The sequence below is a fragment of the Rhinolophus ferrumequinum genome, chromosome 21 (assembly GCF_004115265.2).
Source record: "Rhinolophus ferrumequinum isolate MPI-CBG mRhiFer1 chromosome 21, mRhiFer1_v1.p, whole genome shotgun sequence".
NCBI lineage: Eukaryota > Metazoa > Chordata > Mammalia > Chiroptera > Rhinolophidae > Rhinolophus > Rhinolophus ferrumequinum.
In genome coordinates this window covers 55433744-55445857 of record NC_046304.1, presented here as the reverse complement: position 1 = coordinate 55445857, position 12114 = coordinate 55433744, and the positions used below count along the sequence as shown (strand labels likewise).

Sequence of the window (12114 nt, the reverse complement as noted above, 5' to 3'; positions counted from 1 at the left end):
GGTAGGTTCCGTGGAAGGTGGGAGAGGAGACCCTGACCTTGGGCGGCCGTGTGGCAGGAATCCACCACTTGGGCCACCGGCCGGCCTCCAGGGGAGAGAGTGGGACCCACGCCCACCCTGGCCTGGGTGAGCAAGCAGGACTCCGCTCCCTGACAGTGTCAGCCGGGCCCTGGACCCAGATGCACCTGATGTCACTCTTCCCAGGACACCAGCAAGCAGCCAACCCCAGCTTCTCAAAGCCAGTTGAGAAAACACCAGCCCATGTCACACCTCAGAGAGCTGGCTGTGCCCTCAGGAACAGATTTGTTATTGGGGTGCTCTGGCCGCCACGGGCCGCCAGTCTCCTGTGGTCTCAGTGCTCTGTCCTGCTGTGCTGGGTGGCTCCCGACCTCCCAGCAGCATCCACTGCCCTGGGGACCTCTGCTGGGGTTCGTCCTATTGGGAAACGTGGAAAACACATTTGCTTGGAGGTCTTGTGCTGTGAGCTGTCTAGAATGTCTGGCTGTTGTCGTTGAAGCTTGAACTCACCCCTCACTGACACACTCACGGCAGACCTGTTCTGACTCCGGGCCCAGGGTCCCCGAGCCACATTTTTGCCTCTGACACCAGCATCGTAAGAGGGCCGCTGGGCAGTTTTAAAATGTGAAGGCCCTCGCCAGTGGTACTGAGTCTTCTGAGTACAACCAGTGTTCACCAGTCTGCTGAAACAATAATTTAAAATAAATAAAAATGTCACTGGGTAAACCAACGCCTTGGGAGTTTTGCATCACTTCCTCTTCAGGTGCCCTTGACTTCCTTCATCTTTTCATCCTACCATGTCCTCCCTGTGTCCCTCTGCAGGGGGGCCTGGTCCCTGTGCAGGGGGGTGTCAGTCCCCATGGTCTGGACTCTGCTGAGAATCTTCCTACCCTGAAGAGGATAATCTCAGGTCTCTGCCCCGCCATAAGCCTATACTTCTGAAGTACCTCTTGGCACTCTGAATGTTTGCAAAAAGCACACTCTAAGCAAATGTTTATTAGGGTGAAGGCAGTGAAAAGCAAATTTCTGGCAGCTGGGATGTACAGGAAGCAAGAAATGGGCAGCCAAGCCCAACTGTGATGTGTGCTCTGTGGGGGTGCCAGACACTGCTGGAGCCCTATTTCTTCCTCCCACAGATTACAGAGGCACCGGCTCTAAAGCTTTCCCCATATCCTGGTAGCTACAATGTGACTTTACCAACTCCTTTAAAATGAAACGACTCCTAATACACCATCCCCCTAGAGAAATCAGGCCTTTGGAAACACAGTCTCAGATTGCTTTTGTTCCACTGTAGATAAGGCTGCATTTTTACTCATCTGACCCAAGTTTCAACTTGTACAAAATGTTTTGCAAATGGTTGATGCAATTTAAGGAAAAATAACATTTGATGTGATGTGTAAGACAAAGAAGCATGGCTTTGCTGTGTTAGTTTGCAGAACGATTTGCCTTTACACTTAGTTTGGAGCAGTAAAGGATTTGTCCCGGAAGGGACTGCTATAAACTTTCTCATTAATTTAAATGAGTTGGGACAAACCCTGAGTGTGTGCAGGAACCACAGTGCTTGTCACAGCAGATCACAGTTAATGCGCTGCTGCGTGTGCTGGCTGGCACTAGACTACCTGATTTATGTCCCCAGAGCCCTGGCCACTGACAGGGGTACGACTTCCCTGGGCCACACGTTTGCCAGGATAGGGATGCCGGACTGGGTGCAGGACAATCGGTGGGTTACAGCGTCGGTACTTGCTGAGCCGCGCGCGGGAGGGAAGGGTGGCCCCAACTGCCTTCCTGGGTCCCACCTCCCAACTCCCTTTCTGGGGACTTCAGGTGTCCTTGTCCTCCACTCGGGTCAAACAGTGCAGGTGACGTGTCACCTGCTTACTTTAAAAAGGCTACACACACAACCTCCAAGGATAAGCAGCTGGCACTGTGTGGCGCCTTCCCCTTAACCAACGTGCTTTTAGACTCTACTGAGCACTTCGGAGTTAACTCCCTCCGGCGGCCAAAGAAGACGAGAGAAGACCTCGGGGACAGAGCAGTCGCCCAGGGCCGTGTGCCGACGCCCTGGCCTCCCGGCCCCACCCCCCCCTCGCCGCCCTCCGGGTGCACGTCTACCGGTCCTCCAGCCGCTCTAGGCCGCGCCTCTCCACTCTCCACTCGGTCTAGACCCGCCCACCATCGACGTCTCTCTGCACCAATCAGAGGCAGCCCGGTCTCGGCCACGCCTCCCGGCGAGCGGGCCGGGCGCACGCGCTGCAGACCGAGGTGGGCGGGGCGACCAGAGGAGCGAGGCCATGCCGGCCCAAGTGGTAGGTGTCTGGCTGCGGTGCCGCCGCCCGGTCTGCCTGTCCCCTGCCCTGCCCCGGGGTCAGCTCCCTTTCCCACAGCATCGCTCTCCCGTCTCCCTCCCCGCCCGGCCCCCTCCCTCCCCGCTCTCCTCCCCTCCCTCCTCCCCCCTCCCTCCTCCCCTCTCTCTTCCTTCCCCCCCACTCCCCGCCCTCACCGCCCCTCGCTCGCCCCTCTCCCCTCTTCAGACCCTCCCTCCAGCCCTCATTCCCACTTCTCCTGGGCTTGCCTTGTGAGGGTCTCTGCCGAAAGCAGCCAGCAGCAGCAAGAGTGCGGAGAGATTGGTCAAGGCCCATCTTTGACAGAAATTCACATTTGTTTTGTCCATCTTGAGAATAGCAAAAATATTCTTTCCTTTGAAAAATAATTCTAAGGCAAAGTACATACATAAGTAAATAAGGGAACTACTTTTGTGGTCAACATAAATTCAGGAAGGAATCGCACCGTTGAATCAGATCCTCAGAGTAAAGAAAGTGCCTGGATTATGTTTTCAGTACTTACATCTATGAGCTTTTCATCACCACCCTTGGATTTAAATCCTACCTGTAGTCTCTATAGATACACAACACACAGACATACAGGTGTGTATGTTTGCAAGTGTGGTCACACGTGTGCACACACATGTACACACTCACCTGGATGACGTGTATCTCTCATTAGAAATCTGTCCACTCTTCACTCGTGTGCAAACTCAAGGGTCGGGACACACATACCTTTGGGGATTCTGTATTATTACAGGTTTCATTGGTTTTACTCCATACGCTTCAGAAACTTTTGTTTTATCTGAGCTATGAGAAGGGACGCACCAAACTGAACTCAGGAGAGCCACGGGAGAGAGAGTGGGAGGTCACCTCCCACTGCCCAGCATGTGCCCCCACCCTTTGATGAAGCATATGTGGGGTACTTAGGAGGGTTTCTTTGTTCAGTCCCTCCAAAATCTGGGTTCACTGAAAATGCTTATCCCACCCAAAAAGAGCTGATCAGTCGTTTTCATGAGTGCGTTGGAAGATATACAGTGCTTCTTTCAACCAAAATAATGATGCTTCTGACCAGTGGTTGAAAAACACATGCATTTGCCTTGGATTGGGAAAATTTGGGGTGATTCTCAGACTGTTGTTTCCTTTTCCCAAGGAAACAATTCTCAGACTATTGTTTCCTTTTCCTTTGTTCCCAAAGACCAATGCAGTAAATGTTCCGGGCAGGCATGGAGTGAACCTCAGACACGTGCATGTTCTTCCCCTGTAGGCTGAGCACAGGGTTATTCTGTAAAGCAGACCTTGCCAGTGGGGACAAGCATGTGTGGACAGCAGTGGGGGAGTGGAGGACAGGGCGCTCAGTCTTTACCCAGTGTTTGCTCACCCCTGTCTTTTGTGTTCCAGTCGGTCATCCTTCCCGTGCACGATGCTGAGCCCTGGCTGGACGAGTGTCTGAGGTCCGTTTTGCAGCAGGACTTCCAAGGCTCCATGGAGCTGTCGGTTTTTAATGATGCCAGTAAGGTACTTACGAACTTCCTGCTGGTGCCTGAGCCCTAGTGGAAGTCAAGGTTGGCTGCTCTGAGGGGAGTCTGCTGACCTGCCCACGTCCTCTTGCTTTCAGGACAAGTCCATGACTATCATTGAAAAATGGAAAGCGAAGCTAGAAGGTTCCGGTATCCTCGTGGTCATTGGAGGGCACAACTGTCCTTCTCCCCGAGGAGGTCAGTAACCATGCTTAGCCAATTATTCAGCTTTAGAGAATGGTTTCTTAGCAACTTGTGTGCTTAAATAGCTTCCTGTTCAAATCCTGGTGAAAAGTGTGCTGAATCGCACTTACATTTACCACTTGTCAGCTTGAATTTCTTCCTCTTGAGTAAGGATTTATCAATAACCACTAATTCTTTACCTACGCAGCCGAACGAAAAGCTTTTGGGTGTCTCATTTCTGGCGTAATTGACTATTATTGGTCACCTCTCCTTAAAATTGTTTTCTTGGGACGTTTGGTTTATTTTTGTCCAGTTTTTTAAATCTTAAAGAACTGGGTTTTCGTTTCACTGATTTGCTGTGTTGTCTTTCTTTTTCTTTCTTGTCTGTTTTCTGTTTCGACTCTGATAGTTTATTTTCTTTTTTCTAATTCTTAAGGTGGAAGCTGAGGTCGTTGATTTGAGAATTTTCTTTTTTTCTGATACAGGCATTTAGCGATACAAATTCCCCTCTAACTTGCCATAGCAGCATCCTGTGAATTCTGGTATGTGTGGTTTCATTTTCATTCAGTTTCAAAATACCTTCTAATTTCCTTTCTGATTTCTTGATTTATGGGTTATTTAGAAGGGTGTTACTTACTTTCCAAATATTGGAGGGATTTTCTGCCTATCTCTCTCTTATTGATGTTTAATTCAATTCCTCTGTAGTAAGAGAACATACTTTGGTTTGAATCTTTTAAATTTAGTAAGATTATCTGCTGGTTTTGGGTAGATTTTCTGTAAATGTGAATGAGGCAGAGTTAGGGACCTTGTTTAACTCTGTACTCTTGCTGCTTTGGGGTTTACTTGTTCTGGGAGTTACTGAGAAGGGTAGCACAATCCCCCGACTCCAGATTTGTCTGTCCCTCCTTACCATTCTATCAGCTTTTGCTTCGTGTCTTTTGAAACTCTTTAACATTTAGGATTGTTATGAAGAATTGACGCCTTCATTGTTGTGAAATAATCCTCTTAATCTCTGGTAAATTTTGCTCTGAAATCTGTTTGATGTTAATATAACTGCTCGGGCTTTATTTTGTCTAGTGTTCCCGTACTATAGCTTCCCCTCCTTTTTACTTTTAACCCATTTGTGTCTTTATATTTAAAGGGTCCCCCTCCCTTGTAGATTCTTAAAGACAGCGTGGTCTTTTATCCCATCTGACCATCTCTGCCTTTTAACTGGGATGTTTACACTAGTTACGTTTAATGTGATTATTTTCATGGTTAGGTCTGCGGCCATCTTCTTCTATTAGTTTTCTATTAGTTATCTGTTCTTTCTTCCATTTTCCTCTTTATCTGTCTTTTTTTGATTAATCAAATAATTTTTTTGTCGTAGCTTTGTTGAGATATAATTGACATACCATACAATGCACCCACTAAAGTATACAGTCGAATGGTTTTTAGTGTATTCACACCTGTGGACAAGCATCAGTACAGTCAACTTTAGAACATTTTCATCAGCTCAGAAAGGAGCCCTGTATCCTTCAGTTATCACCCTCCATATCCCTTTACCCCCGCCCTACACAACTGCTAATCTACTTTCTGTTTGTAGGTTTGCCTATTTTGGTTGACATTTTATGTAAATGGAATCATATAATTTGTGCTCTTTTGTGACTGGCTTATTTCATTTAGCATAATGCTTTTAAGGTTCAGGTTATAGCGTTTATCGATACTTCATTCCTTTTTATGAGAGAATCATTTTAGGTAGACCATATTTTGTTTCTGCATTCGTCAGTTGATGGACATTTGGGTTGTTCCATCTTTTGGCTGTCGTGAATAGTGCTGCTATTATGTTTCCCAGAAAATAAGACCTGGCTGGACAATCAGCTCTAATGCATCTTTTGGAGCAAAAATTAATATAAGACCCGGTCTTATTTTATATTACATAAGACCTGGTCTTACAGTAAAATAAGACCGGGTCTTATGTTAATTTTTGCTCCAAAAGACACCATTAGAGTGAATGATCTGGCTAGGTCTTATTTTCAGGCAAACACGGTATGAACATTTGAGTACAAATTTTTATTTGAACACTGGTCTTTAATTTCTTGGGTGTATACCATGGAGTAATTGCTGGGTCGTATTGTAATTCTGTGTTTAACATAGTGAGGAAACACCACACTGTTCCCACAGCAGCTGGACCATTTTACGTTCCTACCAGCAGTTTGTGAGGGTTCCAGTTTCTCTGCATCCTCACCAACACTTCTTATTTTCTGTTTGTTTTTTATTGTGGGGATCCTAGTGGGTGCGAAGTAGTTTCTTATTGTGGTTTTCATGTGCATTCCCCGCTGACTAATGATACTGAGCCTCTTTTCATGGGCTTGTTGGCTGTTTGTGCATCTTCTTTGGAGAAATGTCTGTTCAGGTTCTTTGCCTATTTTTAAATTGGGTCGTATGTCTTTTTGTTGTTGAGTAGTCAGAGTTCTTTATATATACTGGATATTATATCTTTCCTTATCAGATACATGATTAGCAAGTAATTTCTCATTCTAGTTTTGTCTTTTTACTGTCTTGAGAGTATCCTTTAATGTGCAAAGGTTACAGTTTTGATGCAATACAATTTATTTTTTCTTCTGTTGCATGTGCTTTTGGTGTCATATCTAAGAGACCATTGCCAAATCAAGGTCATGAAGATTTACCCCTGTGTTTTCTCCAGAGTCTTATAGTTTGAGCTCTTACATTTGATACATGTTTGAATTAATATATACATTGTCCCAACACTGTTTGTTTAAGAGACTATTTTGTTTCCATTGAAAGTCTTGGTACCTTGTTGAAAGCCAGTCGACCATCAATGTCGGGGGGCGGTTCATGTCTGACTCTGCTCTTAGCCGGCACCACGATGGATGGATCACTGTAGCTGTGTTTTAAGTTCTGATATTAGGAAGTATGATTCTTCCAACTTTGTTTTTCTTTTTTAAGATTCTTTTGGCAATTTGGAATCCTTGTCAATTTTATATGAAGTTTAGGATCAGTTTTCCATTTCTGCAAAAACGACCATTGGGATTTTGATAGGGATTGCATGACATCTGTAGGTCTATTTCGGGAGGATTGTCGTTTTGATAATAGTAAGTCTTCCAATCCATAAACACAGAATGTCTTTCTGTTGACTTTAATTTCTTTCAGCTATTTTATAATTAACATTTTTTTCCATAAATCAGGTATTGTAAAACATCTATTTCAAATCACTTCTGAAATGTGTATAAACAAATTATGGATTTTGAAACTACTAAGAGTATCCTTTAAAACTATCTCTAATTAAGATGTTTTGCATCTTCCATCGTTGAATGAAAGTAAATGGAAGGCATTTTGGTGACTTTTGTGATTGCTTGTGTAACCTCTATTTTAAAAACAAGTTTTGTCTTTCATAAAACACTTTTATGCATTAGCTGTAACTTGAGCCATGTCACATTTGTATGTATTCCCTCAATAACAAAAAGTAGTAAAATTGTGAAGAAATGGAGTCACTCTTCCAACTTGGGGTGAGGCTGATTCGTGGGGCTCCTGCATTACACCGTCACACAATGGAGTTAACCTGATTGTGTCTGAAAGGGCATGCTTTCCTATAACGACATTTTCTTAAGTAGGACAAGTTATATCGACTATTGGATAACATAGGTCCAAAATGTCTGTTTTCAGGAGTGCTGGGTTATTGCAGTTGGATTAAGATTCATTTATTATTATTTCATAGCAATAGAGCAAAACATTTCTTCATAATGTGGTCACTTGCTAAAATCAAAATGAAGCACAATCCCACCCTCTTCTCTCCAGGAGTGAGGAATGTTGACAGCCCACTGAGGCCTGAGTTTTTCTTGCTGTGACCATGACAACCGCCCTCCTCACAAAGGGTCGGGCCTCCCCAAACATGGGCCCTGGCACAAACATTTGACTTTCTTCGAGGCAATAATATTAAAGCAAATTCCTTGTCTTTGCCAAACAGAGGTTTCATTGTGAGAAACTTTTAGCCTCCTTAGTGAGCAGCGTTTTCCTTCATTACCCAGATTCTTGGGTTTGATTTTTCCCCCTCTAAAGCCCAACTCTAACAGTCAACTATTTAAACAGAAATCCCAGTAATTTAAACATGATTGTGGAAAGTCTCCTCCTGTTTTTCGGTTTTCACGTGCAGCTCTTTGGTTCTGATTGCCATGAGGTCTTACTCTGGGCTTGCCCTGCTGTGCAGTATGAAGGGGAGTTAGCTGCACCTGTCTCAAGGTGATGGCTGCTTCTCCAGGTCTGGGGTCAGTAGCCAGGCACCCTGTCTCTCTCTCTCTCTCTCTCTCTCTCTCTCTCTCTCTCTCTCTCTCTCTCTCTCTCTCTCTCCCCTCTCTCCCCTCTCTCTCTTCTCTCTCTCTCTTTCTCTCTCAGTAGTTTCCTCCTCTGCCTGGTTATCCCTGTGGTTCCTTCATATCTGGGACCAGCCTGCTGACTGGCTTGGGTTGACTAAGCTCTAGGATTAATGCTAGAAATTAAGCTGGTGCCTTGTGTGCAAAGCCCTGCACAGGACACGGCTCTGGGGCACAGCCTTGGATGACCCGAGTGGGGGCGCGTCACAGTTGCATGTCCTTTCTTCCTTCTCCAACCAGTGTGGTTGGCCTGCGTGCTCCAGAGAGCAGCTGAGTCACTGGACAGCGCTGTCCCTTACAGGGAGGATCTGCTTGCGTCCCTGGGGACCGACAGCCCCTCCAGGTTGCCTGGACCTTGGTCAGCAGAGGGAATTGCTGGGCTCACTCTGCACACATCTGTGTGGCTTTGTGTGGTGACTTCTCTCGGTGGCACCAAATCTGTAATGGTCTGGTTAGCACAGTTCAGGGGTCAGCACTTCCTTCTCCTGGGAAAGTGGGCACTGTGTCCCGAAGTCCCCCAGCCCTGCTCTTTGGGTTGAATGCCTCCTCCGACCTGCCTCCTTGGTATTCACTTCTGCTCCTTGTTCAGAATTGTCCCCTGGTGTCTCTGGCCGGCCGTGGCATCAGTGCCCGACATCCGTGCCCACCAGAGCCGCCCGGGCAGCTTGGGCTCCCAGCTGCTGCTGCCCTCAGGACCTCACTCACATGTGTGCGCCGTCGTCTCTCTGTTAGGTTCTAGTGGCCCAGTCCCCCTCTGACTGCTTCTGTGTGTGTCCTCAGCAGTTTTCCATTTGCATGAAAACACAGGTTACCGGTGAGCTCTCTTTTCCAATACAGGTCTAATCTCTTTGAAGGCAAGGACTTTTAAGACAGTTATTAAAATTTCTGTATATCCATACAGAAATGTACACTTGTTGAAACTGCAGCTCAGTTAATGAACACAGCTCACAAACTGAACTTAGCGCTCAGTGAACAGCTGGGCTCACGGGCCCTCAAAGCCCTGGGCCCCCTTGTGGTCGCTCCCCTCTTCCGGACACCCATTCTTCTGAGAGCAGAAAGAAGAATTTGCTGTCCTCGTACCTGTGTCCATATCACCACAAAGTGCCCTCTGCTGGCTCCCTGTGTTCAGCAGGTGTCTGAGGGCCACCCCACTGTGTGCGGCATTGATTCTGGGTTTGCAGCTTTTTGTTCTTCAGTGGGGTTCTTAGGAAGTCTGTCCTGGGGAGCGTGCAGATGCGTCATCCTCGGTCACAGGACGTGCACACGTTTGGACGTGGTGGGCACTGTGGTGACTGTACCTTGTCACGAGGCTGGGATCAGCTAACTGCCCCAAAGCACCCCGTTCAGGGAACCTTCACCAGCCAGGTACACACACGGCTGTCACCCTGCTGCCCGGGAACATATGTGACTTGACAGCGGCGCATCTCACTCAGGGACGTTTTAATTTTGCTTTTCAGTAAATATTCCGCAGGCTGAGCTTGGCGCTGTTCTCAGTGTAGGGCTGCGGGGTTTGTTCTCAGGGAGTGTTCCCACGGCAGCATCTCAGAGCTGCTGGGCCGCCCGCGTCTCAGGCTGTGCTCACTGGACAGGCTGTGCTCTTTCCTCTCCTGCCCGTAAAGCCGACCTGAGCCAACCTTCTGCCTGGTAGTACAGCGTGGCCTTGCTTTCTCACAGTGTATACACTACACTAAGTTTTACGAAAGAGCACACCGCTGAACCCTGATTACAAAAGAGATCTTCTTTTTCTTTTTTAAACAGTTGGATATTCTAAAAATCAAGCAATAGCACAGAGCTCTGGGTCTTACCTTTGCTTTTTGGATTCGGTAAGTAACTCTGTGTTATTTAAAATCTATGTATATATGTTGGCTGGATAATTAAATGTCTTACATTTTAGTGTGGTTCTTGAAAGTCATTATTTTAATACATTATTTTAACATTATATGATTAGACTGATTGTCATAGCACTTAACGAGTTAAGTTTTAGTAAACAAGATTCCATAAAAAAAGCAAACCTGCATAGCAGAGAACCATATAAACAAAAATGAAGATAATTTGGGACCGTGTTGACAAATACAATACTTGAAAGATTGACAGGCTTAGGTATAAATAATTCATGTACGTGGATGAGCAAACAAAGAAACATGGGTGGGAGCTAAACAGGACAGGACAGGGTTAGAAGCTTCACAAAAGTGGATGAGCCAATGACAGACTTTGTCAAAAGTGTAAGGCATTTGCAGTGAAACACAAATTAATTAAATTGGTGAGATACTACTTTAAAAAAACAGACTAACAAAGTTTTCTAAAAATATCGATACTCAGTACTTGGCACTGCTCACAGCATCATTTTGCATTTTGCATCAAGAACTTTAAAAATGCGTGTGCACTTGACTCCTAAATTCACTTCTAGGTAACTTCTGAAATTCTGAAAGAGGTTTATGGACGAAGAACCTTCAGTGTTCTTTATTATGATGGACAGTGAGAAACAAGTTAGCATGCACTAGTTTATAATAGCGAAGTAACTGTGTATCAGTGTGAGGGAATTAGCCAATGTTTATAGAAATGTAAACCACGTGACAAACGATTGTGGTAGGTGAAGAAAGAGCACATGATTGCCCAAACAGCGCGTTGGCAGGACGCATTTCAGTTACTCTACAGCACACTTCGGGAACACTTCTCTGAACTCGCTCTGCCGTCTGTCTGGGGAGCAGTGCACCCAGGCTGCTGTCTTCTAACACAGATTCCTGGGGGGCCGCTGTTTTCCTTCTGAAGGTCAGCTCTGGCTCAGAGTTTCTGCTTGTGCTGAATTCATCCACATAGGAACCTTCTCTTCATCTCTTACTGACTCAGCCTTTCCCTGATGACCAAGAACCCATGCACCAGGTCTCGGTTCAGAGGACGTAGGGAGAGCTGAGAGCCTCTGCAGGTCAACAACATAACATTGTCGCACAGCTCTGCTCGTGAGAGAACCCCCGGCGGAGCTGCTCTCTCCCGTCCGTCCTGCTGCTTTGGTCTCTTGCATCTCCTCTGTTGCTCTTTTCTTCGTAGACTAAAACTCCGATTTCCCCGTTTTCTCCTACTGAATGCTCAGCCATCCTTCCTGTGCAGTCAGCTCCTTTAAGATGCTGCTCTGGGGCCTGTTTTCACACTCAAATGGTCCATCTAGCATCTTGTGAACGACAGTTTCCACCAAGGACAGCTGCACCCACCACATTGAAATTGGGCTTCGTGGCCTTTGGGTGAAGGGACATAGAACTTTCCTCTTTTTTCTGTTTCAAATTGCTCTTCCTGGAATGTGTTAGGATGATCACGTATTTGTCTCTAATGACAATAATGACAGCGTTTGAGTTGGGGGTAGACGGCATCACCCCCATCTTAGCACTGTTTAAGGTATCCCCAGTATGCAGGTCCCAGCGTGGAGGAACTAGTTTCCTAGTTTCCGTCTCAGGCAAGACTTGGAAGAAGAGGAGGAGGAAGGCTCCGGTCACCCTCTCCTCTCTGCAGTTTCTTCCACACCTTTCTTTTTATTCGCTGAAGGGAAGGAAAGAAAAGGCGTAATGAGACGTACGATGTCCAAGTAGAAGTGTTAGAAAATATGGAGCCCAGATTAGAATGGTGAGAACTGCAGACCCAGGAGTCACCTTCACAGGGTCCCCGAGGCCGTCGTGCTCTGAACTGTGGCTTCCTTTAGCTTCAGCTTTCTCT

At 46.3% G+C, this 12114-nt stretch overlaps 1 protein-coding gene across 4 annotated transcripts in view; it reads left to right on the top strand.

Annotated features, from left to right (window-relative positions):
- Nucleotides 1–2228: 2228 nt before the first annotated feature.
- The window catches only part of B3GNTL1 (UDP-GlcNAc:betaGal beta-1,3-N-acetylglucosaminyltransferase like 1), a 50965-nt gene continuing 41079 nt past the window's right edge, over nucleotides 2229–12114 (top strand). For 2 of the 4 annotated variants that reach the window (XR_004421331.1, XM_033090602.1), the window contains exons 1-4: nucleotides 2229–2324; nucleotides 3741–3857; nucleotides 3958–4057; nucleotides 10171–10235. Coding sequence is in view for 1 of the 4 variants with exons in the window: in XM_033090602.1 (XP_032946493.1) it covers nucleotides 2310–2324; nucleotides 3741–3857; nucleotides 3958–4057; nucleotides 10171–10235 (297 nt within the window). In the remaining 3 variants the exon portion in view is untranslated. Of the gene's footprint in view, nucleotides 2325–3740; nucleotides 3858–3957; nucleotides 4058–4527; nucleotides 4585–10170; nucleotides 10236–12114 lie in introns of those variants that run through there. The other 2 variants (XM_033090603.1, XM_033090604.1) reach the window with 2 other exon arrangements.